Genomic DNA, 27601 nt, shown 5'->3' with positions numbered 1-27601 from the left:
TTCTGCCCCCGAGACAGAGTGGGACACATGGAAACAAACTTTCATTTTGGTCTATACTAATTGAACACCAATTAATTATTTGGGCCAATGTGAAGAATTGAACATCAATTAATTATTTTCGTTTTCCGCGTATTGAGCACTTGAAAAAGTTATCGGGAATATGGACAATACTTGATGCGTTATGGCTTGGTACTGTCCTCTAGGTCGCGTTATAGACGGGCCATCATGATAGGAAGAAAGGGGTTGGGGTGGCACCGCGCGCCCCCAGCGCTCGAGCGAAGTGAGTGCGCGGCGCCGTTAGGCGCCAGTATTCTGTTTTCGATTGCACAAGTTGAGATGTTTTTTTCTCACTTTGTCACTGTTGTGCATTAATTGGCCTTTCTATAAATTCATCTACGCTTACCGAACTTGTTTTTATGTTGCTCCTACGTCACGATGTCCTGGCTTTATTAGAAAAGTTTTGACACGCGCGGGTTGCACGCGCACGTAAAAATCCGAGGTTTCTCGCGCCTTAAGCGCGCGCTCTTAATATTACCGAAGTTAAAGCAGTGACGTAGTAGCTAAGTTAAAACAAGAAGGCCACGTTAATTTATAGAAACATCTATTCTTTGGCCAAAAATTTTCTTTCAATAAAAAATTACTTTTCTTCCCCTCGCAAATGCTTTGAAATTGTAGATTTTCTTCCCCCCTTATGAAATTATTAAAAATGTCAAAGATTTTTTTAAAACAAAGGTGGTTAAATTTGGGTAAATATCTCATTTTGGGTAAATATCTAATTTTGGGTAAATGTCTAATTTTGGGGAAATAACTAATTTTGGGAAAATATCTAATTTTGGGTAAATATATAATTTTTGGTAAATGTAAAATTTTGGGTAAATGTCTAAATTTGCATATTTAAATTTGGATAATTATTTTAATTTACATAATCATTTTTATTTGGATAATTATTTTTATTTGAATAATAATTTAAATTTGAGTAATAATTTGGGTAACTACTTAAATTAGTGTAAATATCTTAATTCAGGTAAGTATGTAAATTTTGTGTAAATATTTTAATTCAGGTAAATATCTAAATTTGATAAATACTTAAATTGAATTTAGGTAAGAATTTAAATTCGGGTAAGTATTTAAATTGAGTAAGTATTTAAAATTGGGTATTAAAAATTTGGGTAAATATCTGAATTCGGGTAAATATCTAAATTTTGGTAAACTTCTAAATTTGGGGTCATTCCACGACAAATCGACCAAATCTTTTTGGAATTTTCCACCCTACCTTTTTAGATTTGGATAAAAATTAGTCTTACGGTTATTCTGGTCGACAAAGCTGAATAAATTTGGGTAAAAATCTAAATTCAAATGGGTAAACTGGGTAAATTTACTATAAATATCTAAATTCAGGTAAATTGGGAAAATTCATATTAGATGTCTAAATTTGGGTAGATTGATCAGGTACTGTAAATTGGATAAATTCATATTTTATGTCTAAATTTGATATTTACCCTAAATTGAAAATTTTACACGTACTTAATAAAGCTTTTAGAATTAAAAACCTGATAAAATTTCATTCAATTCACAGTACCTGACAAAATTTTATCCATTTTACAGTACCCGATAAATCTAAACAAATTTAGACATTAGATATGAATTTACCTAAATTCAATTTAAATATTTACCTGAATTAAAATAATTACCAAAATTTAAATATTTACCCAAATTATTACTTAAATTTCTATATTTACCCAAATTTAGACATATGCCCAAATTTAGACATTTACCCAAAATTAGATATTTACCCAAAATTAGATATTTACCCATAATTAGATATTTACCCATAATTAGATATTTACCCAAAATTAGATATTTACCCAAAATTAGATATTTACCCAAAATTAGATATTTACCCAAAATTAGATACTTACCCAAAATTAGATACTTACCCAAAATTAGATACTTACCCAAAATTAGATATTTACCCAAAATTAGATATTTACAAAAATTTAACCACCTTTGTTTAAAAAAAATCTTTGAAATTTTGCCATGTTAATTTACATAGAGAAATATAATATTTTAGTTGTCAAAAACGTTTTCGGTTGCCCTGGTAAAACTGAAGACCATCGCATTTTTTCTCTTTGGAGTTTTTTAAGTTACATTAAGGTCTACTTTATCTCTGAATTTAAGTCTCCTTGTTAGTACACACCAAACATACATTTTGATTTCACGTGTCCTGCTCTATCTCGGGGAGAAAAGTATAGAACTTCCATTAAACTAGTTACGAAAATGCATTGAAATTGGCGATTTTGAAAACGCGTTCACTTAACTAATTCTCATTTGCGGTAACTAAAAAAAATACCATCATACTCAAATAGAAATCGGATAACAAACTAGAACGCTTAATCGAATAGCTGACAAGGCACCGATTAGATTCTTGGCTAAAACGACTGTAACGCCATCTGTGCTGCCTCTAGAGGCGCGCTCGCGCGTAACTTGATTAAACCATTTTCCCCGCCCCATTGAAATTAATGTAAAGTTGGCGATAATTAAACGTTAATTAACCTACCAAATGATATAAGAAATATTCCACTGACAATTTTTCCCGTTTATATGAACTTAAATGTAGTATAAAATCGTCTTGAAAAATCGTTTATCGCTTTATAACATTCAAAAATATTATTTTTCCCGCACCATGTAGATAACCGAACATCTGCTCGTCTAGGTAAAGTTTGTGTTGTCAAAGCAAAATGAGATTTTAGAAAGTAGGTTGTAATTCGGAACGATATTAATACTTTTCACGAATTTTGTCATCAGTGAATTATAAATATGACTTGAAATAAGTTTCAAGGTTTATTTAAAAGCTAGTTTCATAACTGTTAATAGTGGCCGCCATGACAGTTACCGATTTTTATCAATAGGCAAATTACAATGGTGACGTCGCAGGGTTTCAGACGACAACACTCTATAAGAAACAAATAACGAAATACGTTCTAAGTCCATTTAACGCAAAAAATCCCACGTATTTCGTTATTTGTTTCCTATTACAATTAGCGTTCGCCATCATTTAATGATAGTACTCGGGTTTTTCCGTTTCAAAAAAAGCAGTAGATTAAACCGAGGCTTAAGACTCGGAAAGATTCACCGCCTTAAAATTTTCGTCTACTTTAAAGAATAATTCTGAACGAACCAATGGATGAAAAGTTATGAAACTAGCTTTTAAATAAACCTTGAAAATTATTTCAACTCATATTTATAATTCACTGATGATTAAATTCGTGAAAAGTTTTAATATCATTCCGAATTACAACCTACTTTCTAAAATCTCATTTTTCTTTCTAATACGCGCGTTGACAACGCAAACTTTACCTAGACGAGCAGATGTTCGATTATCTACATGGCGCATTAAGAATATTATTTTTGAATGTTATAAAGCAATAAACGATTTTTCAAGACGATTTTATAATACATTTAAATTCATATAAACGGGAAAATTTGTATGTTGAATATTTCTTAAATCATTTGGTAGGTTGATTTGCTCGCGTTTTTCACGTCGAACAGTCTCATTGGTAAAACAACTATTTCTAACAGTAACCTGTGAAAACATGTTTTTGTTTGAGTAATTACTCCTAAAATATTTAATTACGGAATTTTGAACCATTCTTCATTTTTTATTTAAAAAACTAGCTTTCTTTGATTTGAAAGAAACGCGTTTTCTAGTGCGTTCTTAGCGATTGGAAATTATGGTAAAAAGAAAACTATTTCTAACACTTACCTGTGAAAAGATATGTTTTCTTTATGAGTATGTACTCTTACACGATTTGATTACGCAGTTTTGAATCATTCTTCAACTTTAATTAAACATAAGTTACTTTAAAGATTTAAAAAAACCGCGTTAGCATCGAGCTAAAGTCGGCCATATAATTTAAGCCGAAATAGAGTGTTAGTTAACCAGTTTGGCACCGATGGCGTAACTTTCGTTGCCAGCCAAACGAAAAGCATGGGCCAAAGCAAGGCAGGGTTTTTTAAAGGTTCTAATCGGACCCCACGAAAAAATTTCAAAAATCGTTCTAGTTTGTTATCCGATTTCTATGCGTACTCCTTACACACTGGGCTTTCATCCGAGGGGGTAGTCACTTGTCGAAAAAGTGTACACCTGATTATAGATTACGAAGGTGTTTGTCTGTATTTGTCAGCAGCCAACATAGGGAAGATTTTCGTATTAAAAGTTTACGACCAGATTTGGTTTTTATCTGAACAAATCGTATGTCTTTGCTTAGATTACCATCTAAAGAGTAATCTTTAAGGCTAGTTCCTCCAGCTGAAGAGAGAACCATTAAATCTTCGTTGAGTCCGTCTTCTTCTAGATTGCTATCTTCTATTTCTTGAGAGGTCGGAGGGTCTTCATCGAAAATAATTCCATCTTCACTCTCACTATCTGTCGATATAGTTTCAGAATCAGTAATGTCAATAACGTCATATGACGCTATCTCCGAGGAAAGGGTTGGTTCGGTCACAGTTGTTGGATTCTTGGTTAACTCCACCGTCTTGCTATTCATATCCAACGATTTTTTTGCTGCAAAAAGAGCCTTGATAGATAGTTGAGACTTTGATTTCGACTTGGATTTTATTTCAACCTCATTGTCCAATTTTGAAAGCTTCAAATGTGTCTGTAAATGCCTTGGAAAATTCGATATTACCTAGCTTTTGAGTCCATATTTTCTTGGTGTAGTAGTCATTTTAATTGCTTCATCACAAATTGGACATTGAACGTGTCCTATAAATTCCTTGGTTTTCTGACCCTTGTCGACCAACACGGTGAAAGATAAAAGTGTTTCTGCAACTTCCGTGTTATCCTTCAAATGCTTGCCAATCCATTTTACGACTAGATTTCGAATTTTATCTTCCTCGGCACTAACTCTATCACGGACATTTTTCTTCTTTTCTGGGTTGTCTAATGCAGATTCGCTCATATCTATTTCTTCAAAATCTTTACAAGTAGTAGCTAATTCGTTAATTTCATCAATGGGCCTTTCTTCGTTAAATTTGCGTTTCGCAGCTTTCTTCTTTTTCCCTGATCCGAGACTGTCGTACCTCAAGAAGTAATCTAATGGTTTCTTCTTCACGTAATCACTAATTAAAAGTAATAGTTTCCTGTTGCCTGCAGAAATTCTGAAAGTTTCTGGATCTCTAAAATAAGGACCGTAATAGTCTTTTGGGTCGCTATTCGGTTCCACGAGGTTTTTCATAAGTCTTTCCAAATTCTTCGAGGTTGTTTATATCGCCCAGAGTTAAATTTCGTAGAGCCAGGGGATTATTGAAGTCCTCCAGTGTCAAAAGGTTTTTCAGATACGTTGGTACTTCAATCCCAAGGTCAGCACGTAAAATTCCCCAAAATTGATCTGACAGTGGCACTTGCTATATAAATAAAACGAGAATGGTTAATTAGCCCAGGGCCAATTGAATGGTCAATTTCAATAACAAATATATTTACTTACGGGATTTTTATCCAAAGTTGGGTCTCCATTTTTACTTTCCATTATATCACACTCAAAAATGATTGTAGAAGAAAATGGTATTTTTTTAACCTAGGACTATTTGTTTAGAAAAAATATACAAAATGGGCATCCTCGATCCTAGTTTACTTAAAAATTATGCGCCTCGTTGATAATTGCCATTTTGTCTTTCCGAATTCCGGATTTCGTATGGTATTTTTATTATTACCTATCTGAAAAGATGAATTTCTAGCGATTTCTAGAACGTACTCTGAATTTTTGTATTTTGAACGGTGAATGATACTCACAAATTGGCGTTAATTAAGTTCGAAATCTTCAGATTATACTAAAAAGCTTAGGATTCTTTAAAAAATGTAATTTTTTTAACCATTACAGATTTTTTCATTTTGTTTAAATTTAAGGTTATTTTTTAAAACGAGAGATTACCAAAAAAAACCCAAGGATTATAGCAAAATGTTCAAAGATTATTTCCAAATTTAAAGGGATTACGCGAATTTTTTGGGGATTTTGCCAAAATTTTTAAGATTACGCCAAAAATTAAAGGATGACTGAATATTTTTCGGATTATGGATTATTTTTGTGATTACACGGATTATTTTATAATTTTTTCTAGAATTACGATTATTGTGTACACCTGATTACGCGAGTGGCTACCCCCTCGCTTTCATCTAAAAAAAAGAAAAAAGTGGGGGGGGGGGGGCTGTTCTTCACTGTTGCCTTAAAAGACACCCTAGTAGCACAAAAAAGATGGGCCGACAGCTGTCGGAAGGCTGTTGGCCAACCGTGTTGGGGCGGCATTCCTTTTTTAAGTCTAAATGTCCTACCTGGCCAACACATGGTTTTACTGTTGGGGGGGAAGCGGCAAAAGCAATAAGCTGCGTAACGGCCACCATCAGACCATGCACCCCACCTACAGTATTTCGCTACTTATCCCGATACATACCCAGCATGAAATTAAATGCTTTACCAGCAATCCAGAACTATATGTTAGCCATTACCAGGCCGTATCCTACATTTACCCAGCAATATACTAGCCACTTTACCGGCCCTTATCCGAAATTAACCCAGCATAATATTAGCCACTTTACCGACATTTTGCAGATTACTACCCAGCAGTATATATTAGCTATACTTAATACTTTATTAGATATTTTCCACCAGAATTAAATATATAAAGAACATAAAAAAATTTGAATCAAATACTTAGAAGATTAAAATGATTTATTCAGTAGGTTTGTGCTTATTATTTATTAATTCAGTCAGATTCAGAGTCCGATGTTTGTTGAAAGCCGTCAGTCGTTTGTTGTATGTTAACATTTTTCCCCCGCTTTGACCTTCCACCATTCCTATCCCCAGCACCCCGAATCCAATTTTTAATTGTCTTTTCAATTTCGTCTTCTGTGTTGGAGGAAAACTTCCTTTGTACTGCAGCTGGAATAATGTATTTAATATAATTAGCTACAATAGATAGTGCAATCTTAAGTTACGTAAGAAACATAAGGATGACAATTCCAAAACTCCTAATGCCTTTTTAATGGTAATTAAGTCTGTTTCGCCAATAAAAACGTTTATCACTGCTACTGACGACTTAAAATTTTAAACTATTATTTGACATAATTGCGTTTTCGGTTTGTAGCTAATGCGTAATAAGTAAACCTATCAGTTATTTTGCTAAACCAAAAGGGTAAATTCAGATTACGCGTTCACTTCGCGACGAACCATCTTGAACAAAAGCATTTAGTGTCATATTTAAGTTTTTTATGTTAATAAACATTGAGTTATAAATTGAATTCAAAAAGTTCACCTATTATTGCGTCTTTTAATTTAAGCTTTCCAAATGCCTTTTTATCATGGGCCCCTATCCAATTATAGTGAAGGATCAGATCATTGCTCAAGACTTTACTCATAAGTTTTTGACAGCAGCCTTTCATAGATTTTCCGCCGTATAAAGAAAAGTTTTTAACCTGAGAAAGCAAAAATTGTTAAGAAATTTCTTAGAGAAATCCATGTGAGAAACTAGTAACAATTGGTAATAACCATTTCAAAGTACTTTCTAGTTGTAGGTGTGTTATAATTAATTTAAAAAATAAACAATACAATTATTTTCCTGATCTCTTTGTTTTGAAGAAGTTCTTCGACTATTTCCATATCCTCCATAGAGGTTAGTGGCAAATCAGGAAAACCCTCAACGTCCTCTCTTTCCTGTGAATGAGATCCTTTTGAATTTTCCATCAACCAGTTAATTTTTACATTTAAATCTGTTAGCATGAACAAGACTTGTTTTTGAAAATTATCTGGACTTTGATCTACACAAAAAAAGCGAAATTAGTTTCACGGAGGGAATTTGTAGTGGTAATTTCATATATTTGGAATAATTTATTCATAATTATTCCTGTGTCATAACTTAGGTTCTTTGGTTTTTAACTATTCACAATGAAGTCTCACCTATTCGAGATTGCACTGGGCTATTCCAAGAAGTGTAAATTGAGGTTTTACGAGGATTGAGCTTATTAATTGATCTTTCATCCCTTCCCTCAGACATTTGTGGTGTTTCTGCAAATTTAAATCAAACATTGTCTAAGTATTCTATGTATATAAAAATACCAGTTTATATTTGATTACCATGTGAAAGGCTTCTTCCATAAGACCCTGTTGGGAAGACTGATGAATAGACTGAGTTTGAAGATTCATTACGGCTTCTTCGGCTCTCCCTACTACGGTTGTTGTCAATAGATCGAATAGTTGTAGAACTTGGAAATTCTTCTGTTCTTGTTGAAATAGAAGTTCTCAAAGGTAGCAGGTCTGGTTGGTTTTTTAATTTTTCATAAAAAGTCATATTCTCTGGAATGCTCTGGTTTTGTTTTTTATATATTTCTGGACCTTTACGTTTAATAAAGCTATTATTTATTTGTGTGTTTACGGATTTATTAGAGTGGTTTTTAACTTTGGAATTCTTTAATGATTTTTCAGACTGGTTATCTTTTTGATTCTTTGGTGTTTTGTCAGAGCTATTTTTATTTTTGTGATTCATTAATGTTTCGTCACGGTGGTTTTTCTCTAATGGATTGTTTACTGTTTCAAAATCACTATTTACGTTTACTATTGAAGAATCGTTAGTTTTATCTAATAGAATATTACTATGTACGTGTTTGTCTAACATTTGGAAACAACTATCATCAGACACCGTTGCAATCCTTTCGTGGCGAAGATCCAGTTCAGAAGAATTCGGTCTTTCGGTGAAACCACTAATTTCATCTGTAGAATTAATTTTTTTTTAGTTTTTCTTCAAATTACACAAAAATTGTTCATACCTGCACTGTTCAATGAAACGATTGGTGGCATTGGCAATGCAATGGCTTTCCTTCCATTGAGTTTTTTTTGACTAGATTTTGAAAAATTTTCTTCTTCTAATTTTTGAAAATATAATATTATAGAAAATACTTAGCTATATTACGGTATAATTTACAAAAATTTACCACTATCACTGCAGGAATATTTTCTTTTTTTTGTTAAAGAATTTTTTTTTGCAAGCCGAGCCCCTCCACGACCAAGTTCAGCCTCGCTAGCTAAATCAGAAGTGAACTGTGATTTTTCAAGATGTGCATGAGCGTTGATATATAATTCTAAAACAAACAATTTTTTTAAACCAATTCCAAACTATATGCGAATTACTATAGACGTTTCAAGCCAGCCGAATATATCGATTTATAAAATAAAGGATAGCTTTTGAGACTACAACAAATTTTCTACATACATTACACCACATAAAACTGGCTTAAAATGTTGAACTATTAAACAATACTACTAACCAGTTCGATATATGATTTTTCCCTTGCATAGTGGCCAAGTTGATTGAGGACTGACATTTGTTTTAATCCATTTAGTTCTTTCCGAACTAGAACGGCATTTTGGCCAATAACAGCCTCGTTCTGTTGGGCACCAAGATAATGGCATGGCCTCAACCGAGTTGTCATTTTCAAAGTGAAAAATTACATACATCTAAAAAGAAAAAAAGATTACAAAATTCATAAAAAATGCATGCACCCAAAATCAACTAAAAATAAATCTCACTAATATAAAAATATTAAAGAATTATTGAAATGCTTATGAAGTAAAATTAACAATTCACTATAGTTACAGATCTAAAATTTTTAAACTTTAAAGAGACCCACATGCATGCTCCGTGGTTGTCTAAACACAATTATCATTTTAAAAGCAGCCGAGTATCGTTTCTAAAATCAACTCTATACCTCCCCAGGCTTTCTTAAAAGTTAATTTTATTTTTCTAAATCCAAACAATACTTCAGGAATGATGAAGCATGGGTATAACCGTATAAAATGAACCATTTTTAACTGGATTAAGAAAACATTTGCGTTCAAAAGAACTCAATGGATAAGGTTTTACTGTTTTAGAAATTCTCGCCACGAACATACCTAATTGCGAAGAACGTAAGGGATAAGTAAAAATATCATCATGAAATTTACAGACACTCCCTGCCAACATTATCTCCTTTTCTTTGGTTTGATATATATGTCTTATCTTTATAACTTCAGTTGTATTTAACTTTATGCAACTATCCGCGAGGCTTGTAGTTAAGCTATATTGAGGGGTTTGTAACTTTTTGAAAGATGTGACATGTGGTGGTACATTAGGACTTCTATCAACAAATTGCTTTTTAAGAACTATAGCTCTATTAACTTTCCCCTTCATCGAAACCTTTCTATTTTCATTTACTCTTTTTAACAGCTGCTGCAAAGGCTTGTTTGGAGAACGAATTGTTTTTTTTAGTAGCTGCAAACGGTTTTCAAATGGGAAAGCGCTGAAGGAATCTAATGGTCCAAAATTCTGAACATCCCTAGCTAAATGTGTTAAAGCATGAACATTCATTGAAATAAATTCTTTCCCATAAAAGTTTGGGGAAGACGACACAAACAAATTCAGTAATTCTTCGGCGTAATCACGTAATGAAATACTTAAATCAGGTGATGCGAGGATGTATATACCACAGTGCAATAACCGTAGGTGATTTAATACATCATCAGCTACTATACCTTCAGCTAAAACTGGGCCAGTGTAAAGCAAAAACTGCCTGAATTCGGTGGCTTTCCATCGATCAACATGCTTGAGAGATCTTGGCTTCCTAGCAAAGTCATTTGGAATATACTGTACGCAGGTTTTTAGTTTATTTGAAAATTCTTGTATCTGTTGGGCACCAAGTCGAACAACATATGTTCCTTTTTTGACCCAACTTTTCAAAACTCTCTTAACAACACCGAGACAAACTACATGCATATAATCTAATGGGAATTGGGTCACTAAATTCATATTCAATCTCGTTAATGGAGATTGATTTCCAGCTAAATGATATTCTTCGTCATTTTGATTTCGAAAATCGGCATTAGTTCTGAGAATAATTTCCTCCTTTGAATCTTCTTTTAAAAAGGTCATCCGTTTATTGTAATAAAACCCTTCTATATTACATTTGTCGCAACTGCGATACCCAGTATGTCCTTTTGTGTTTTTAACATAAGATTTAGCAGGAGTGTCTAAAATAAATGGACCATCCAGTGCACACTTAATAATTTTACCAGCGTAATTAATTCCATTTTCATTAAGATCAGTTATTTCATTTACGAAGAGGTCTAGATATTCATCTAAACAACCTGGTTTTGACTCCCCACAAAAAACACCAACAGGGAATACATCACCAATTATTCCTTTTTTGAGACTGTAAACACCAACCAAAATTGGCCAAAAAGAGGAGAGAGAGCTCTTGAATAAAGGAATACCATCTATATTAGTAGCAAATCTTATAACCTCATTATAATCAGGATGAGAATCTAAAAATTCAGTTAACCCTGCTTCGAAACCCACGTGCCAATATTCACCACCAGCAACACTTTTAATATCATTAGTGTGTCTGGGTGTTCCCAAAAGTGTCCTCGAATCTTTAGGTAATTCATGATGACCATGTTTCCTTAGAATTTGTAACAGGGCGTTGACTTTAACTGTGTCTACGTTATGTTTGAGTATCCAGATTTGAAGATCCATAATTAAATCATTTACACTTTCAACACTAGAGACTTCAGATAAACTACTAGAAATCGTACTATCACTAGAAAAACTACTCTCTAATGAACTCTCAACTGATGATTGATAACTATCAGAAATGTCCGTACAATTAGCGGAATCAGAAACGCAAGAATTTGCTTTGCTGATATAAACATCAACATTTTCAGTGTCAGACGAGTCATCAACTTCAGTGTAAGCATTAGATAGAAATGAAACACTTTGTTCTACAGTTTTTCTATAACATGACCTTTTTCTACGTAAATGACGTTTACTTAACTTTTCTTTCGCGTAAGTAATTCCCAATCGTTTTGAAATTTTATCACCATTCATTTAAAAAAAGAAATTAGAACATCGTAGTTTTAGGAAAAACTTGCAAGAATTGAGTATTCAAAACAAATAATGGTAATTTTAGCCCACACACGTACATGTATAAAAAACAGTACCTTTGAAATTTAAGAATTTATTCTGAATGATAAATGTCTTGAGATCTGTAAATAAAATATTTAAGATAAGTAATTTGGTCACAAAATACCTAGTCTATAATTAATATGCTATTTTTTAAGTGAAATGGTTATGCGATTTGTATTAAATATAACGGAACCTTAGGTTTTTAAATAAAAATTAATTTCAATTTAATTTAATGAAATTAATATTTACTATAATATAATATTTAAAATTTAATTTAATGAATGAAGTGTATATTTGAAATTAATTTTTATACAATGAAACTTATTTAAATTTATTTTAATTTTAAACAATTTTAATAATGAAAAATAATTTTATTTAAAAGCTTTATTTAAAAATGATTCAAATCTAATGAAATTTTTATTTAAAAATAAAAATATAACGAAATTTTTGAATTTAAAATTAATTTATATTTGAAATGAAAATTTAATGAATTTCTTTTAATGGTACCAATCTATTTTTATAAAAATTTCAAATTAACTTTAATTTAACTAAATTTGGCTCTCAGTGCTACTATTGCTATTGAAATTCCACCTAAAACCATATATAAAACCTCACTCTTTATTATATGCTAAAGAAAACATTGCCGTTATTCTTTCAAAGCCAAGGCTTAAACATAGATTTTAGTGAGCAATTTTTCCTGTCTTTTACGTATTTTAATTTTTAAATAGATTTTAGGAATTGTGTTAATACAACTTACCATTAGATATTGAAGTCTTCCGTCTTTTGAAAACCTTAATTGGTAGATAAAGTTGAATTTACAACCGTAAACCTTCTTACCACCAACAAAGAACACGCTGGCCGCGGCTGACTACGTCTTTTGTTTCTTTCTCGCTTTGCTGTGCAGGGTTACCGGCTTTTGAAAAGAATATCGCGCCGAAGTCAAGTGTAAAAACCGCCGAAATTTTGGAAATTCCGCGATTTCATTTCAATAGTTTAGTCTTTTTAAAAATTAAAAAAACATATTAATTAGTTGAGATTATAAATTTATAAAAACACTTCGTAAAAACAACAACTCGCGAGTGAAAATTTTCACAATACAATTGTATACCGCGGAATTCCGAAATAAAATAGCAAAAACACAATGGGGCAGACATACCTATCCCTCGACGATTTAGCAGCGAAATAATATATTTTTCTCAAATTAAATTTTTTATATTTATTTAAAAGGAATTTAGCGCAAGTAAAAATATATTATAAGTTTATAGTGTAATTCAAAACCTTTAAATTTCAAAGTTAAAGAAAAGTAAATAGTAAATTTTAAACTGCAGGTTCAATGCAGTTATGTGGCATTTTGCCGACCTACAAAAAATGTGACGCTGCCCCAACACTAATCCCACAGTCATGTGTCGGCTTCGAGCCGGTATTCGACACTTTTCCAACTCTCGGCAGTTTGCCATATCTGCGCCTCTGACCCAGCTCCGAGCCAACAGGCCTGTGCTACTAGGGCAAAGGGTTTCCATTCTGAATTCGAATGTCTCCCCTCTCTCGGTTTTCATTCACGCTACGAAAGGCCACGACTTGCATTGTGTCACCATCTTTCCCCGCCTTAATGAATTAAAATCTTTCAGCAAGGGCTATGACTAATTTTCAAACCGTACTCGTTATCCCAACCGATACGATACGTGGTTTGAGAAATATATATCATTGCGATTTCCTACGTTAGGGAAAGTCATCGACATTATTTTTAAGCCAACTGATAACCACTGTCGCTTAAATTAGTTATTCCTCGTTTTCCCGACCGACGCAGACTTAGGGCTTAACCAATTTTCTCTTCTGCTGCTTCAGTGACCTTTCCACCAAAATTAATAAAAATTAACTAAATTATTCTATGGAATCACTTATTCTATAATATCTGATCATCTGGAGCGTATTACTCAGATTTGCTTGGAGCGTGCTCCGCTCAAGTCGTTGTCGAATATATATATTCCGGCTTTTGTGATATCATAGTAGACTGTGTTTCAATTTTTTTCAGTTTCAACACTTATAAATACGTAACAAGTTTTATTTTTAATTTACTTATTTTGCTTGTGACTTAATTAAATGTTTTGAGCGTTCAGAGTTTTCCTCCATTGGCTAGCTACAAATTATTTCTCGTGTATTCCTTATTTCCTTCTCCCATCCGGTGGAACCTATTAAACATTCACAGGATTACCTTTTAAGACCTAGTACTTATTCTGCTTGTTTTCCTTTAAGTTCTCTTAACTGCCTCTGTTAAAGTAACAAGCATTTAGTAGCGTAATTGTCCAGAAAATTCGACAATTTTAAATGAATACGTCATTTTACAAGATGACAGTTGATTTAGAAAAAATAACCAACAAAGAAAAAAACTAAATTAAATCAAAATCGTTTAAATATTACGGCGATTACATTAATTTTTAACGGAGCGTTTATTTGAATCAAGAATAACGAAAAAATCAAAACATTGACTATTTTGAGTAGATTTTTAGCGTTGCTCCCAGCTTTCAAAAAATATATTTCCCGCGTCTATTTAATGACTGTGCGAGACGCATGCCTTTAAGTTCGTTCCACTTAACACGTACCGCTGGGCATGCATCGCCGGGTGTTATAAGGGGTACGTTCGGTAATGCAAATCTGGGGAAAATCGGTTTTTACTTTATGTTTGCTTGATGAGCGCTTATCGTCATAGTGACGTAGGAAGTTACTGAACGGTGTTATTTCTAGTCAGCGCTGTAGTGAGATCCGAACGACGCCGAGAAACTTGGAACCTCATGCGGTCTTCAAGGAATCAAGTACTAAGACAAAATTTCGAGTAGTTTTGGATACATCGGCGAAGACATCTAATGGCATATCACCACCACGACATCTCGTAGACGATCGTAGTAGCCTCATCGTATCTCCAACGTCTCAAGCCTTGAACTTGTCTCTACAACTAACCCCACTTTCGCCTTTCCTCAACCACGATCTACGGTGAGATACGAGAGGCCAAGGCCTCGGACTACATATATAGACATTTTCACACTTCATACGATCCCTCTCCTGACTACAAAATCTGTAGCTCACTCGGCGCATGTCCGAAGGTATCACAATAGGCGACCAGTTTTAAAAAATATAAGCTACATTGGCGTCTACGGTTTTTTAAACATGACCGCTCCTTATGATACCTTCGCACTTACGCAGTCGCTGTTACGACATTTCCCGGTAGGGAATAGGAAGAAGTGTTTCGCGCTTGTTAAAGAAATTCAATTGCACCGAAACTTCCCTATCTAAATTAGTCCAAGCTCAGGTGACCTTTTTTAATTTTATCTCTTAATTTAATGATTTAGAACTGAAAATTTGCGTAAAATTACTAGAATGTTTGAATTGTCAGGAATGGGAAGGAAGTTTTAAAATTTCCTTATGATGCGCAGTCTCTTAGCTAAATCACCCGGAATGACCTAGTGTAAAAAATTACCGTTTTCTTAAATTTCAACATATTGTTCTAAGCTAGCTGAGCTGGTCTCCGTTTGATGCTCCTACCGGTTTCCAGGCTTAAGGTCATAATTAGCAGATTGATAAAAAAGTGATTTTAACAGAAAGGAGTTTTACAAAATAGGGTTAAAGTTAAAATCATTTTAACTGTAATTTGAAGGTGAAGGGTTAAAGACTCAAATTTTGGAAAGCGTAAAAAAAATTTAAATCCAGTTTTGAAATACTAATTTCGGACTATTCCTCAAAGATATATCTAGCCTAGTTTAGGGGTCAAGACCATTTTCACCATGTTCTTAATTTTTTCAATGTATATTATCTCAAAAACAATTCCTCGAATATTAAAAATAATTCAGAAATCTGAAACCTTTTATAATCCAACCTCCTAAAGTTAAATAATCTGTGTGGGGGAAAAGGTTCTGTAAGGTAATAATCATTAAAGAATAGGAACTGTCATACTTATTTTTATTATGTTATACTATAGCATTAATAAAAAATAACACGCATTTTCAATAATTTAATAAAATATACTTTTTACATGTATAATTATTATTATTACATTAATTTTCATCATCCGGTACGACTTCGGAGTTTATTTGAGAAGCTAAGTTCTGTTCCGTGATATCTAAATGTAAATCATATTGTTGGTCCAACCCCAGGTATGAGTCACTCATGAAGTACAGTGTGTATACGTAGCGACCAGGTATCTCAGGGGAGAAAAATACCAACTAAAAAAAAAGTAAAAATAAAACTGCGAATTAAGAGGACATCTAAACAGACAGCGCCTTTTAATTCATTGGTAGTCTTGACGACATGCCTTTTTTCTCTTTATTAGAGGTCAAAGTTTCTTCTTAAATACGCATTGGTTACGAAGTGTCTCACCAAGAATGTATTTATTTATATTCAGGGAGAATGAATATGTCGAGACTATCGACGGACACGTTGAGGCCCTAACGCCGTCACGCTAAGGGGGGGGAGGAGGCGGTCTTATTTTTTTGCGTCCTCGCAGCAGCGTTAATCGCGTCGAAAAACGTAATTTTTAAGAACCAATGAGATTGCAGTATTATTTGATTTTATTAAAGCGGAGGAGCATACCGGGGGGCCCCAACGGGTGGAATTGTAGAAATGCTAAAAATGATCTCGACATATTCATTCTCCCTGAGTATAAATAAATACATTCTTGGTCTCACAAAAACTTAAATAATTTTTGATTGATAAGCACATACATTTTTGAAAGTGTAATGTCTCGAGTGTGAACTTACTGTAGAATACCCAATACGTTATTGAAATATACAATGATTACAATGATACAATAAGCTACATTTATAACCTGCATTGCTACATACTTGAGGCCCTTTTAACAGCGACACAGGGGAATTTAGACCGCGTGGGACGGTTTTGGCTAGCCCCTGCCACAATAGTAAAATAAAATTTGTTCTTTATCTCTGTATATAATGTATTATTTTCGTCTGGTGTGATGGACATTCGTGTCATTTTCTAGGCAAATAAACTTGAAAAATAGAGAAATGGTTCCCAGGTTTTCACAACTAATTTCAGCGGTTGTAAATTGGTAGGAGTCATTACCTATTGTGAGTAACAATGCTACATTAATTAATTGTGCAGCTATGGGAAAAAATCTTTTAAGTTATAAATGATGATTTAAACGTTCAGTAAATAGTTCTGACATCTCTGATGGTTAGAATTGGTAAAGCTATCGGAAAAATCTTTTGTATTATAAATTATTTAAGCATTCACTAACATCTCTGATGTGTAGAATTGGTAAATTTATTTATAGGCTGCAATTTGGCCCATAAATACTAAACTATGATTTAAATAAATAATTAACCTGTTGTGAAGATTTTCCTTTAACACATCCTACTCTCTTCATTGCAACAAGCTCTTTCTTATTGCCCAATACAATAAACCATCCTTCATCTTTCTGTTTGGGAAATCTTGGAGCAATTGCTTTTGTATCATTTTTCTTTGTTTTCTTGAATCTCCTGATGGAAATACATAGAACATACTCCTGATCAGCATGAACTGCCAACCAAGAATCATCGTTTAGAACTTTATCTACAAACAGAATTAAAGTGTCATTGTCACAAATTTTAAAAGGTATTTTTTTTTTATAAATTAAAAAAAGTACATAAATTAATGAACCATTTAGTTACCTGATGGCCCTGTACGTATCCTTTTTGTTTTTTGGTCACTGTCATTATTCCACCACCCTTTAATTGAGACCTCAACATCTATGAGCGGTAATGCAGTCAGTGTCTGATATATCTATAGCAAATAAGTTATTATTTTTATTATGGTAAAATATTATGGTTTTAAAAATTATTGTTATAAGCAATTATAACCTTTTTTAAGACTATAAAACAAAAATAGTTATTACCATGTCAATCAATTGTTAACACAAGTTCTTGAAGTCACTAAGAATGGATCTATTTATTCACAGTTTTAATTTGATCACTAAAGGCATTTTGCTAAAAACTTTATTGCCTAGAAATTTTCAGGATGTACACTATCGGGGAAGGTCGTTGTTATTTGTAAATTTCAGCAAAATCGTAACATTTTTCACGGTTTTGGATTTTTTTTAACGCTAGGTAGCAAAATAATTGAGATAAAAATTTATCCCGAAAGTGTTTTGCTGAGATTTACATACAAAATGACCTTCCCCGATAGTGTATATCCTGAAAATTTCACATTTCCAGGTAATATAGTTTTTGAGCAAAATGACTGGGGCGATCAAATGAAACCACCTTGTATGTAGAGATAACGTTTATATTCCGTCGTTTTTTAACTTCTATCCCGTTCCAGCTTTAGGACCAGAACCTGCCTCTTCCCCTTAAACGTCCATCAATTCCGGGCGGCACATTATTGGTTTCCTAAAACATTCGCGTAAGTGACGCGTTAAAATAAGACGAATGCAAACGTTATCTCTATATACCGGGTGCTGCGCGGACCCTTGAAACGAAGTCGGAGAAAGAGTGGCGAGGAAAGGTGGCGAAGGGGGGTATTAGAAAGCAATTAGATTGGAAATCCGAACTGGCGAAACACCAAAGTCTCGTAATGTACTCGCGCAAAGAGGCTCTAGCGATAGAAAACTTATACTCAAATAGCGTCGGCGGTCGCTTATTTTTCCAAGCGCGTTGTGGAGCTCTACCGACTGGAAAACGCCTCCATGAAATCTTTGGAAATGACTCAGCGTGCCTCTTATGTGGGGAACCTAACGAAGACCTGTGCCATATCGTTCGTGAATGTCTAGCGCTCAAGTTGTCGAACATAATTTGTTACCCATAGTGACCCTATTTGCCTTCGACAATGTGGGAGATCGCCATGTAATTGAAAACACGAATGAAGTACCTCCTGAAGCGGTGGTGGTTTAAAAGAAATGACATCAAGCGGGCCAGCTAACTAAACAATAAACCGCTATATAGAAACATTTGTATATATAATATACATAATTTCTTTTTAACAATTTCAATATACAGGGTGTCTCAATTTGCTCGATCAGGCCATTTTTCTCAAAATGTATTTATGCTAGGGTTCTGACATTTTCAGAGTTTATTTGTTAGGTATGGAAGGCTTTGGATACTAAATTTCAGAAAAATCGAACGTTTTTGTGCCGTTTTGGAAAATTTATTTTTTCACCGGTAGGTGTCACGCAAAATGTTTCAATAGTCGAAAGTGTAAACATAATTTTGGTTCGGTTGAAAAAGACCTATTTTTCATTGAGTTTGGAGGTCGGGGGGAAAAACAAGTTGTACTAGCAGGCAATAGCCTTTAACGAATTGTAGGTAACATGCATTTCAGTTATAAGATTTCGAAAAATAAACAAATAATAATTAGCCCAAGTGACAAATGTTTTTAATGACTTCTACAAAATGTTTTAAAAAATGCCACAAATATGCACGATGTTGCATATTGCGAAATGCTCCCCAAACCATTTCTGGAGTCACCCGGCGACATGCTTCGATGATTCTTTGTCGATAATCTTCAACGCTCGTCACAGGTGTTTGGTATACGTAGTCCTTTACGAATCCCCAAAGAAAAAAGTCGAGTGGTGTTAGATCAGGGGATCTTGCAGGCCAACGAACAGGACCAGTTCTTCCGATCCATCTTCCACGAAACTCGTCGTTTAGATATGCAACCACGTCACGATATTGGTGAGGTGGCGCCCCATCTTGCTGGAACCAGATGCGTCTGTACTCGGCCAGAGGAATGTCGTCCAACACGTTGGATATTTCATTTTGAAGGAACTCCAAGTAGTTTTGACCGTTCAGACGATTTGACAGGAAGAACGGGCCAATAATTCTGTCACCTAACAGACCAGCCCACATATTTAAGCGAAACTGCACTTGGTGGCGGTGAGGAAATCCCCAGTGTGGATTCTCGTAGTCCCACATATGTTGGTTTTGACGGTTGAAAGGCCCATCTCTTCCGAATGAACATTCGTCAGACATCAGTAGTTGATCGTGAAAATCCTGGTGTGCGTCAGCCATGAGGCAAAACCAATTGCAGAAGTCGAGTCGGCGCTGTCTATCACCGTCATGCAGTCCTTGGTGAAGTGTCGCTCGATAAGGATGAAAATGGTGTCTTTTGAGTGTTCTCCAAACGTAGTTTCGATCCAACCCTAAGTCAAAGCTGGCAGTCCTGACGCTCGCTCGAGGATAGGCGACGAAGTAGGCAAGTATGGTGTTTTCCATGTCGATGTCCTGGAGACCACGACCACGAAACCTCGGATTGATATTACCCCAGTTGTCGAAGTCGCGGACCACTCTAAGAACCGTCGTATGACTTGGTCTGCAATTGGGAAATCTTCGTCTAAATAACTGACTTACTGGAGTAGCATTACGACGACCCTCTCCGTAAAATAATTCTAGCATATGAGCGCGCTGATCTCGAGTGTAAAGAGGCATTCTGGACAACAATCGGCCAAGCTGAGATAATGTTTTAACTTTGAAATGTAAACGCTTTAAATACTACTCGGACAATTGATATTTCACGTTAAAAACAAACAAAAGAAAAATAAGCGTAATTTTTGGTCTACAAATCTTTGTTTGGTGATCTTACTCGTAACCACGTCGAAATGGAAGACGCGGTCTTTGTCTACTTTGTCTAATTAGGTGTTGAACGTAATAATTTTCTTTAACAATAACTTTTTGCAGATCTGATTATTAACTACATAGCTGAAAGCATAAGTTCCCTAAAATAAATGTACATGTGTGTTGTGATTATGTACGATTGTTTACGTTAAAGGCTATTGCCTGCTAGTACAACTTGTTTTTTCCCCCGACCTCCAAACTCAGTGAAAAATAGGTCTTTTTCAACCGAACCAAAATTATTTTTACACTTTCGACTATGCCCTACAAATTTTCTATTGAAACATTTTGCGTGACACCTACCGGTGAAAAAAATAAATTTTCCAAAACGGCACAAAATCGTCCGATTTTTCTGAAATTTAGTAACCAAAGCCTTCCATGCCTAACAAATAAACCCTGAAAATTTCAGAACCCGATCATTAATACATTTTGAGAAAAATGGCCTGATCGAGCAAATTGAGACACCCTGTATGTTCCAACATAAATATATATATTTATAACCTGTAATATAATTATAGCCTGTGAGCTTTGCTCCTTCCTGTTCGAAAAGGAATTTGGCAAATAAAAATTAATTAATTCATTGTGTGTTGGAGCAATACGGTATACTCGCAGGGGCAAACGCGCTGAGACAGGCGAGGCAGCGCAGCGCGAGGAGAGAGAGCGTAAAATGTGGCCAATTGTCTTATTTATTTGTGGGTTCAGGAGGAAAGGGGGAAAGGTACTTCGCGCTAATGATCTAATGGTTTTTATGTAGATAATGCAAAAGAAATCCGGTACCATACAATTAATTAAGACAGGTAAATAAAATGAAATTTCATACCTGTTCTATTTGATTATTTTCTAAATAGCCATGAAGAACGTGGGCTAAGGATTGATAGCCTTTAGAGCAAACAGCTGCAATCAATTCAGGAAGAGAAACACATGGCTGTCCAATATTTTTGGAAGAATTATACTTTAAGGACCTGAAAATTAATTTGATTTTAAGAAAACCATACCTTATTAATTAAGAGTTTCGTCCGGGTGGGCAGATCTGAACTACGCCACTGCTTGGTATAGTCAAATTTTCTGCCATACATTATTTCTTACCTTAAAGGTCCTAAATGGATATCTTCAAGATGGGGCAACGTCAAAATAGCATTGTTACCATACCACCTGGCTTGAATAATCATTTGAAGTAATTCCATGCACCTTAATGTTGTTCCTAGCCAGCCTTGATCCGCACAAATATCAATCATAGCTTGTATAATACGAACCGCTTGATCAAGAACTGATTTAAGGTCTGTATAGTAATCAGTGGATGGTAGACTCAGATGGCTAAAATGTGCTTGCAATAGAAGGTGAGCTTTTGTATGAGGATTGTCCAATGTATTATTATTCACTTCCAGAGGACAAGTCTTTGCAAGTTCACTAAAAATAATGTCAGAGTAATAAGAAATAGTAACATCGCAATGCATAAAAATAATATTTAAACTTGTTTTGTCAAAGCCACCAGATTAATAAATTTTGTACTTTCAAAACTAGTTATGATGTAGCAAACTTTTCTCTTATCGTCGTTTTATATCATGTCTTGGAAGTTAAAGAATTTACCTCACATCTTTTGAACAATGTTGCAGTATGAAAAATAGCTTTATAGCACACTTGAGTTGTTACGTTACATATGAACCAAATATGCAATCAGTGATTATTACTTTATCAATGTGCTAAAACTAATATAATTATAACTTTCGTTCTCAAATATTTAAAACACGATGAAACGTCGCCAAGTTCCACTGGAAAATTTGCTTAAATCCCTGGATGGCAAGGAACCAAAGGGTGCGATTTCTTTTTGGCGGAAATTAAAATTCATAGCGATATTAATAAAAAAAACAGGTAATTTTGCCAAGTTTTCGACGAAAAATAACGTTTGGTAAATCGAAGAGTGAAGTAGGCTTCACGAAGGCGTTTGCGTTTAGGATAAAATAATGATTTTTACAGCGTTATTGTCAATATTGCCGTTAGCCACGTGTTCTATAGCATGAGAAAACCACGTAAGAGTATTTTTTGTCTATTTTTCCAGTTATAGTTAATCATCGTGGGACGCAATGAAATCGTAACTATGTGAAATTTTTATTGTCTTTTTCACATTTATATTTCGCCGTCGCTTAGCCTAGTGCACTCGAAAAGGCACAGTGTTTAATCGTCGAAAAGCGGGAAAAATCAATGTTATATTTTGCCACCAATGTGTTCCTTTGGCAACCAGTGATTAAAAAATATTAATGTAACAAAAATTAGTTATTCGGGGCTATAATGATCTTCACCTGTTTAACTAAGTCAGGTAGATGTAATAATGTTTCTTACCCATTTACAGCATCTTCATTATGTCTAACAGGAAGTTCAGCATACTCTTCAGCATCAGATAAAATTTCCAAAAGTTTTTCATGTGAGTTATTAGCACTCATATTATCTTTGAACATCCTTATTGTCATGTGATTCAAGTAGTAGTAAGAACAAATGCAACCAAAAACTGTTGAACGTAGAGTTCTTTCATCCTGGAAACCAATAATCGTTTTTTTAGAATAAAAAATTAGTGTAACTTGCAATTTTAATAGTGGAAGCGCATGGTAATAAATTGTTCAGAAAATTGATACACACCCTGAACTATACTATAACATAGTGAAAAATATTTTTACAAAATTCCTATTGGTTCTATTTTTAGTAATTTAACCAGGGCCGGATTAACCAATAGGCCGAATAGGCCTGGGCATAGGGCACCAAGAGGGTTCGAAAAAAATATAAGTACAAAACTTTAATCATTTGCTTTTCACAAAATATTTTCCGGAGTAATTTTAGTAAATGCATCCACCCCTATGAACCAAAAACTTTTGATTGTCACATTCTCTGACGGACTGCCGTCTAGCCCCTAACGACATACTAAATCTGGCAGCAAAATTAATTTTCCTTCCATTTCTCAATTATAAATTGAGGAAGCGCCTAGCTCGCTTCGCTCGCTAATGAAAGGGGGCACCAAAATTAACTTGGGCCTAGGGCCCCATAAAGTCTTAATCCGGCCCTGAATTTAACCAATTGGTACTGAGATTGTGTTAGTAGAAGATCAATTTTCGATTTCAAATACAGGGTTTAAGAGACACCGCATCTCGTCGCCAAAAAATGAAAACACGCTTCTAACTTCGGTGGTAAAGCTGACTGACCCAAGCGAATGGGGGTGTACGTTAAGCGTGAACAATAAGTGTCAAGCTATTTGGTCACCCTCACCAGAAGTAACTACTTTGATTTATCTAATAAAATGCAACTGCAAAACGTACAAATGTACGACCTGCAAAAGTTAACATGAAATGCACCCTTATGTGTGAAATTTATTTTATACGTGTTTTTAAATTATTATTTTTTCACAAGTCGTGAATTAAATCATATTATATTATTTCAAATTTCTGTCAACAAAAACGGACGTTAGTTGCTGCACTGATATTTTGCCCCCCCCCCTCCCAATAACCAACTAAGTTTACGTAGGTCGCGTGGAGATAAAATTCAGGGTACGAAATGTGCATCCATTAAAGGCTATAGTTTACCTCTTCAATTTCCAGACATGAAGAAAGCTGAAGCTCTCCCAGAGCTTTATCAATTAGAGATGACATGAATTTATTTAAAACTGAATTGTCAGTGTCCATTAAACTGTAATAGCTAAAATTAAATAAAAATATTTGAAAGGGTGGTTAATTATTGTAGAGTGAAAACCTCGTTCAAGCCCCTATTAAAGACAAAACTAGGGCCATCACTAAACGAAGTAAAGTAATTAAAACCTAGGGTTTTGAATCAACCTCCTGAAGAAATATGTCCAAGTAAGATAATCAAGAGTATCTTGCTTTGTGGTTATTGTGCCAGCTACAACCTCTGCATTCAAATGGTCCGGTAAAACTTTCAACAAACTGTAAAAAGGAACCAAATAATCAATTTCTACCAAATTAAATTAGTGACAAACTACTAGCTGTAAGATATTTTATAGATAAAAAGCACACACACTGGATATTAAAGCCAAGAAATTACAATTAAACTTGGGTTCATGATGCTAAGAAACAACTTTTAATACTTAAAACCACGGGGGCGAATTGTACCGCTTCTATTTCAAAGCGGGGGCGCTGCCTCCCCTAATTTTTTTAGGGCAGACTTTGCACAGAGGTGTAGTTCACTCAGGATACTTATTCGGCAACCTGAGAATCCGACTAAACATGCGACACCCTTGGGTTTAGTTTACTATCTCTCGTCATTTTTCGGACGCAGCCTATTTAACAAAGTATGTCGGTTGACTGGGTTGCCTACAAGCAAACCCTCACTGCGTACCATAAGGCCATCCGCGATGCCAAGAGGGACTTGTGGAGGAATTTCTGTGAGAATATCTCTGATATTTCCAGTACGGCAAAGTTAATGAAAATTATGGCCAACGACCAGACTAAACATCTTCATACTATTAAGTTGAAAGATGGCAGTCATTCTTCGTCGGGTAAGGGGACTAACTCATATGTTAGATGTACACTTTCCTGACTCCAGAATTACGAACAGTACTGATTCTGACCCCCTTCCTATTAGGATTGCACGTACCAAAAGGGAGGACTGGGCGGTGGCGAATAAAATTGTCACGCACTCGAGACTTACTTGGGCAATAAAGTCTTTTAAGCCCTATAAGTCTCCGGGTCGGATGGGATAATTCCCATTCTGTTGCAGGAGAGCATTGATATTATATGCCCAATGTTGAGTAGAATCTATAGAGCCTGTATTGCCCTTGGATATATTCCTAGCACCTGGAAACTTTCTAGGGTGATCTTTATTCCGAAGCCAGGGAAATCTAACTATCTCGAGGCTAAGGCCTTTAGGCCAATCAGTTTCACTTCATTTTTTCTAAAGATTTTGGAGAAATTGGTAGACAACTATTTTAGGGGAGAGGTTATTTCTCATATACCTCTCTCGACGGCTCAGTATGCCTACCAAAAAGGCAAATCTACTGAGACTGCCCTTCATGGCATAACTAATTGCATTGAAAGGGCTATTAACTTTAAGGAAATAGCTTTAGCAGTGTTCCTTGATATTGAGGGCGCTTTTGATAAGGTGTCCAGCGCAGTCATCATGAAGGCTGCAATACGCTTTGGCATCAATGACACTGTGTCTCTGGATAAAAGCTATGCTGACGAATCGTGTGGTGGTATCCTCCCTGCTCGGTGAATCCCTTATGGTCACCACCAGCCGTGGTTGCCCGCAAGGTGGTGGATGAACTTTTGGTGAGGCTAGACAGGGATGGGTGCCGCTGCTTCGGCTATGCTGACGATATCGCCATCATCTTTACGGGAAAATTCCCCAACACTATTAGCGATTTAGTAAGAAGTGCTCTTGCAGCAGTGGAAAACTGGCGGAGGGAAGTTGGTCTTACGGTCAATCCTAATAAAACGGTACTTGTTCCTTTTACTCGTAAAAGGTTGCAAAACTCTTTTAATGATATTTCCTTATTTGGGACTATTTTGAGCGAAAGCACGGAGGTTAAGTGCCTTGGTGTTATTCTCGACAACAAACTAACGTGGAAGCCTCACCTTGACTCTATAGTTAAGAAGGCTAAGATGTTACTTTGGAGGACCAGGAGTGGAGTTAGCAGGTCATGGGGGCTTAGCCCTAAAGTGGTCTTCTGGCTGTACAGCATGATCATCAGGCCATTGCTCTCTTATGCTGCGGTGGTCTGGTGGCCAATAGTCCGAATTAAGACTGTGCAGAGCGATCTGCGCACCCTACAAAGGCTGGCTTGGGTCAGCATCACAGGAGCTATGAGAACAGCCCCAAATGCTTCTCTAGAAATTCTCCTGAACATTCTTCCTCTTCATCTTTTCATAGAGGAAGCTGCTGCTATGGGAGCCTATAGGCTCAACCAGAATGGTTGGTGGAAGGCGAATACTTGGGATAATAGCCACACCAAGATGTTTCGGGAAATTTCATGTCAGTTACCTGTCTATCTAATGGGTTCTGATATGATGACTACGAAGCTACATTTTAGTAAGTCTTTCAATACTTATTTTCCAAGCCGTACAGAGTGGGCCAATCATAGTACCCTCGGGGCCAGAGGAGAAATCGTCTGGTTTACCGATGGCTCTAAGACCCGCTCTGGCTCTGGTTCGGGGATGTATTGTCTTACTAGCAATCTCGGCTTCTTTGAAAGCCTTGGTGTCTATGCTAGTGTTTTTCAGGCGGAAATTGCTGCTATCTGCTTCTGTGTTGACTTTTGCCTTAAAAAGAAGCTTCATGGCAAGGTTATCCAAATTAATTCGGATAGTCAAGCAGCCCTCAAGGCTCTTAACCAGTTTCAGGTCTCTTCAAAACTGGTTTATAGCTGTTTGAACCTCCGCTTGGAGCTAGGCACCAACAATAAAGTTCAGCTCTATTTGGTTCCTGGCCATCGGGGGTACTATGGTAATGAGAGGGCCGATGTCCTAGCCAAGAAGGGGGCAGAGGCTGGGTTCTTTGGTCCTGAACCTGCCGTTCCTATCCCCTCTATAGCATAGTTCGCGGCCTTATCTCTAACTCCATGACTGACCGTCAACTCAAGCTTTGGCTTGAGATGGATGGCCAAAGGCAGGCTAAAGAGTTTATCTCGGGCCCCTCTGGGCAGAGAGCTAAGGAGTTGCTCTCGCTTTACAAATCTAATATCAGGTTGGTCGTTGGCCTACTTACAGGTCATTGTCTCCTTAACAGACATCTTTACCTGATTGGAATCAGTGATGATCCAATCTGTAGGGCATGACAGGCTGAGGAGGAAACCGCCTCTCATGTGCTTTGTAGGTGCGATTACTACGCGGCCCAAAGATTCTTTCATCTTGGTATGCATCAACTGGAAACTTCTGATTTCTATAATATGCCGGCCAAGAGGATTCTCCGTTTTGTGTCGGCTATTGGACTTTTCAAGTCTTAAGGTTCGGGTTTACACAATGGACCTCTGGTCGATGTGCGCACTTCATTAATAATAATAATAATAATGTGCTTACAATACTCTTTCT

General features: G+C 35.4%; 2 protein-coding genes across 2 annotated transcripts in view; both read right to left on the bottom strand.

Annotated features, from left to right (window-relative positions):
• Positions 1 to 6707: 6707 nt before the first annotated feature.
• Positions 6708 to 13472, bottom strand: LOC149933348 (uncharacterized). Its single transcript, XM_090155977.1, has 10 exons — positions 12743 to 13472; positions 12021 to 12065; positions 9314 to 9503; positions 8981 to 9127; positions 8816 to 8911; positions 8127 to 8759; positions 7950 to 8057; positions 7602 to 7810; positions 7309 to 7468; positions 6708 to 6935 (listed from the first exon to the last, which is right to left on the bottom strand). Exons 3-10 carry the CDS (start codon positions 9501 to 9503, stop codon positions 6760 to 6762), a joined length of 1719 nt encoding a protein of 572 aa, XP_090012103.1. The 5' UTR covers positions 12021 to 12065; positions 12743 to 13472; the 3' UTR covers positions 6708 to 6759.
• A 2503-nt stretch (positions 13473 to 15975) lies between these two features.
• Positions 15976 to 27601, bottom strand: part of LOC149933347 (activating signal cointegrator 1 complex subunit 3-like) — a 125711-nt gene continuing 114085 nt past the window's right edge. Inside the window, exons 28-35 of the mRNA XM_090156298.1 lie at positions 24374 to 24499; positions 24143 to 24254; positions 22914 to 23104; positions 21663 to 21983; positions 21397 to 21538; positions 17643 to 17754; positions 17318 to 17544; positions 15976 to 16199 (exon numbers count right to left, since the gene is read on the bottom strand). Of these exons, the coding sequence (XP_090012424.1) occupies positions 16032 to 16199; positions 17318 to 17544; positions 17643 to 17754; positions 21397 to 21538; positions 21663 to 21983; positions 22914 to 23104; positions 24143 to 24254; positions 24374 to 24499 (1399 nt within the window). The 3' untranslated portion in view covers positions 15976 to 16031. The remainder of the gene's footprint in view (positions 16200 to 17317; positions 17545 to 17642; positions 17755 to 21396; positions 21539 to 21662; positions 21984 to 22913; positions 23105 to 24142; positions 24255 to 24373; positions 24500 to 27601) is intronic.

This window comes from Leiobunum rupestre, chromosome 8, assembly GCF_980474605.1.
Source record: "Leiobunum rupestre chromosome 8, qqLeiRupe1.1.hap1, whole genome shotgun sequence".
In the NCBI taxonomy this organism is placed as follows: Eukaryota; Metazoa; Arthropoda; class Arachnida; order Opiliones; family Sclerosomatidae; genus Leiobunum; species Leiobunum rupestre.
The sequence above is the reverse complement of the archived record's forward strand: the minus strand, read 5'-3'. Positions and strand labels throughout refer to the sequence as shown.

What these genes read in the sequence shown, in the direction of transcription:
- LOC149933348 (XM_090155977.1), bottom strand. Translation starts at nt 9,503, where the DNA reads ATGTATGTAATTTTTCACTTTGAAAATGACAACTCGGTTGAGGCCATG. An exon ending in ATATTCCTGCAGTGATAGTG is followed by an intron (nt 8,912 to 8,980) that starts GTAAATTTTTGT and finishes TTCAAAAATTAG; the next exon opens with AAGAAGAAAATTTTTCAAAA. An exon ending in AAGAGATCAGGAAAATAATT is followed by an intron (nt 7,469 to 7,601) that starts GTATTGTTTATT and finishes TTGCTTTCTCAG; the next exon opens with GTTAAAAACTTTTCTTTATA.